This window comes from Photinus pyralis, unplaced genomic scaffold (assembly GCF_008802855.1).
Source record: "Photinus pyralis isolate 1611_PpyrPB1 unplaced genomic scaffold, Ppyr1.3 Ppyr1.4_LG2, whole genome shotgun sequence".
Taxonomy (NCBI): Eukaryota; Metazoa; Arthropoda; class Insecta; order Coleoptera; family Lampyridae; genus Photinus; species Photinus pyralis.
Window position 1 is genome coordinate 42,318,353 of NW_022170403.1, and position 2,368 is coordinate 42,320,720.

A 2,368-nucleotide genomic window follows, 5' to 3' on the forward strand; every position below is an offset into this window, starting at 1 on the left:
CTGAATAAAGAACGAGTTAGAACGGGGATCTTCCAGAACTCAAATAAATTAAAAGGAACGGATATCTGGATCAATGAGGATTATCCCAAGGATGTGCTGCTGGACATGAAGAGATTAATACCGCAAATGAAGGAGGCAAGAAACAAAGGAGCGAGAGCGGAAATTAAATACAACCGACTGATAATAAATAATGAAGTATATAGGGCAGGCGACGTACTCGGAAGTAAAAGTACTAGCTATAAAAGGACAGCGAATGAAAGATCGCCGGAAGGAGTCAGCTTTGAGGAGCAAATGCGGAAGGCTAGCCGAATCGATATAAAAAACTAACAAGGGTGGAGGAGACGGAAGCGATCGGAAACGAAAAGGGCTATGGACAAGGACACGAATTTCAGATAGGGAAACAAAAACGCAGAAAAGAAAAATTGACTAGAGTTGGCACATGGAACGTACGGGGTACAAATAACGAAGGAGCACTAAAAGAGTTGGCGTCGATTATGAGCGATTATGATATAGATGTCCTGGCAGTACAGGAGACAAAGCAAAAAGGACAACAGGTCATCCCGGTAGACAACTTCACCTTCTATAATAGTGGAGGAGCAAGTAGATACCTAGGGGTGGGGTTTTTAATAAACAGTGAGATCAAGGACGCAATAGTGGATTTTGAGGCCGTAAATGATAGGATTTGTCGACTACGAGTCAGAGGCAGATATAGGAAAATAACAATAGTAAATATACACTCTCCAACGGAGGACAAAGAATTGACAGTTAAGAGTGAGTTCTATGAAGAAGTGGGAAGGATATTGGAGAGAACTCCCAAGTACGATGTCAAAATCGTATTAGGGGATTTAAATGCCAAGATAGAAAGGGAGGAGGAATATATCAAAGTAACCGGGGGTAATAGTAAACACCACGAGTCAAATGAAAACGGAAAAATCGCAATACAGTTTGCTTTGGAAAACAAATTGAAAGTAATGAGCACGAATTTCAAACATAGAGAAATACATCAAACAACGTGGATTTCGCCGGACGCGAAGACCAAAAGCCAGATAGATCACGTACTAATGGAAAGTAAACACCAAAGGTACATACAAAATGTAAGAAGTTACAGAGGCGCCGATATCGACTCAGACCACATCCTAATAATTGCTACACTAAGACAAGGCCCACCAAAGAACTGGAAAGCAGCAAAGACCACATTAGTCAAATATAACGTGGAAAAACTTCTGAACCAAGAGGTGCAAACGGAAGCAGCGAAGCAGCTAGATTATACATTAAAGAAGCTACAGAAACCAGACAATATTGAGGAGGAGTGGAGTCAAATGGAAAACACATTAAAGGACACCATGGAAAAATTGGTGGGAAGAAAAACCAAAGGAAAACAGAAGGATTGGTTCGATGAACAATGCAGGAAGATACTGCAAGTACGGAACGAAGCTAGAATGAAACTACTAATACACAGTACGGAAACAAATAAACGGGAGTACAAAGAAGCAAGGAGAAGGTCTAAGCAAATATGCAGACAAAAGAAGAGAGAGTATTTGGAAGCGAAGCTAGAGAAAATAGGGAAAATGTACGCGAACAAGGAGCTAAGAAACTTCTACCAGGAAGCAAAGAGAAATCGCGAAGACTCAAAGCCCAGCAGCATTCCACATCTAAAAAACAAGGAGGGGGAAATGATCGGGAACACCCACGATAAGGTTAGAATATTTATGCAGTATTACGGGAGACTGGAGAGGGATGAAGAGGAGCAAGAGCGTGAGGAGGATGAGAAAATGCAAGAGAGGATAGAAGAGGGAAGCAACCACGAGGGAATAATGGAACCAACGAAAGCAGAAGTAATAGAAGAGCTAAATAATTTAAAAAATTACAAAAGCACTGGAGAAAATGGCATACCAGCAGAATTATATAAGTGGGGAGGAGAAAGGCTTAAACAGACAGTAACGAATCTGATCATAAAGGCGTGCCACAGGAATGGCATAACGCGATCGTATGCCTAATACATAAGGAAGGGGATAGGTGTATGTGCGAAAATTACCGCGGAATATCGCTTCTCGATGTGGCATATAAGATTTTCGCGCGAATAATACGAAACAGGCTAACTGAGCAACCAGGAACGAGTCGTGGGGGAATACCAAGGAGGTTTTAAAAAAGGACGAAGTACAACGGACCAGATCTTTACGATGAAAATGCTACAAAGCAACAGTTACGAACAAAATTTGGGACTACACATACTATTTATTGATTTCCGCCAGGCGTATGACACCATTATCAGAAGAAAACTGTACGATGCCCTACAAATCTTCGGAATCCCGACGAAGCTAATCAATTTGGTAAAAATGACGTTAACCAATAAAATTATGATAGACGG

The 2,368-nt window shown here is 41.2% G+C and overlaps 1 protein-coding gene across 1 annotated transcript; it reads left to right on the top strand.

Annotated features, from left to right (window-relative positions):
- Positions 1–494: 494 nt before the first annotated feature.
- Positions 495–1,997, top strand: LOC116164026. Its single transcript, XM_031478153.1, has one exon. It carries the CDS (start codon positions 495–497, stop codon positions 1,995–1,997), a length of 1,503 nt encoding a protein of 500 aa, XP_031334013.1.
- Positions 1,998–2,368: the final 371 nt, after the last annotated feature.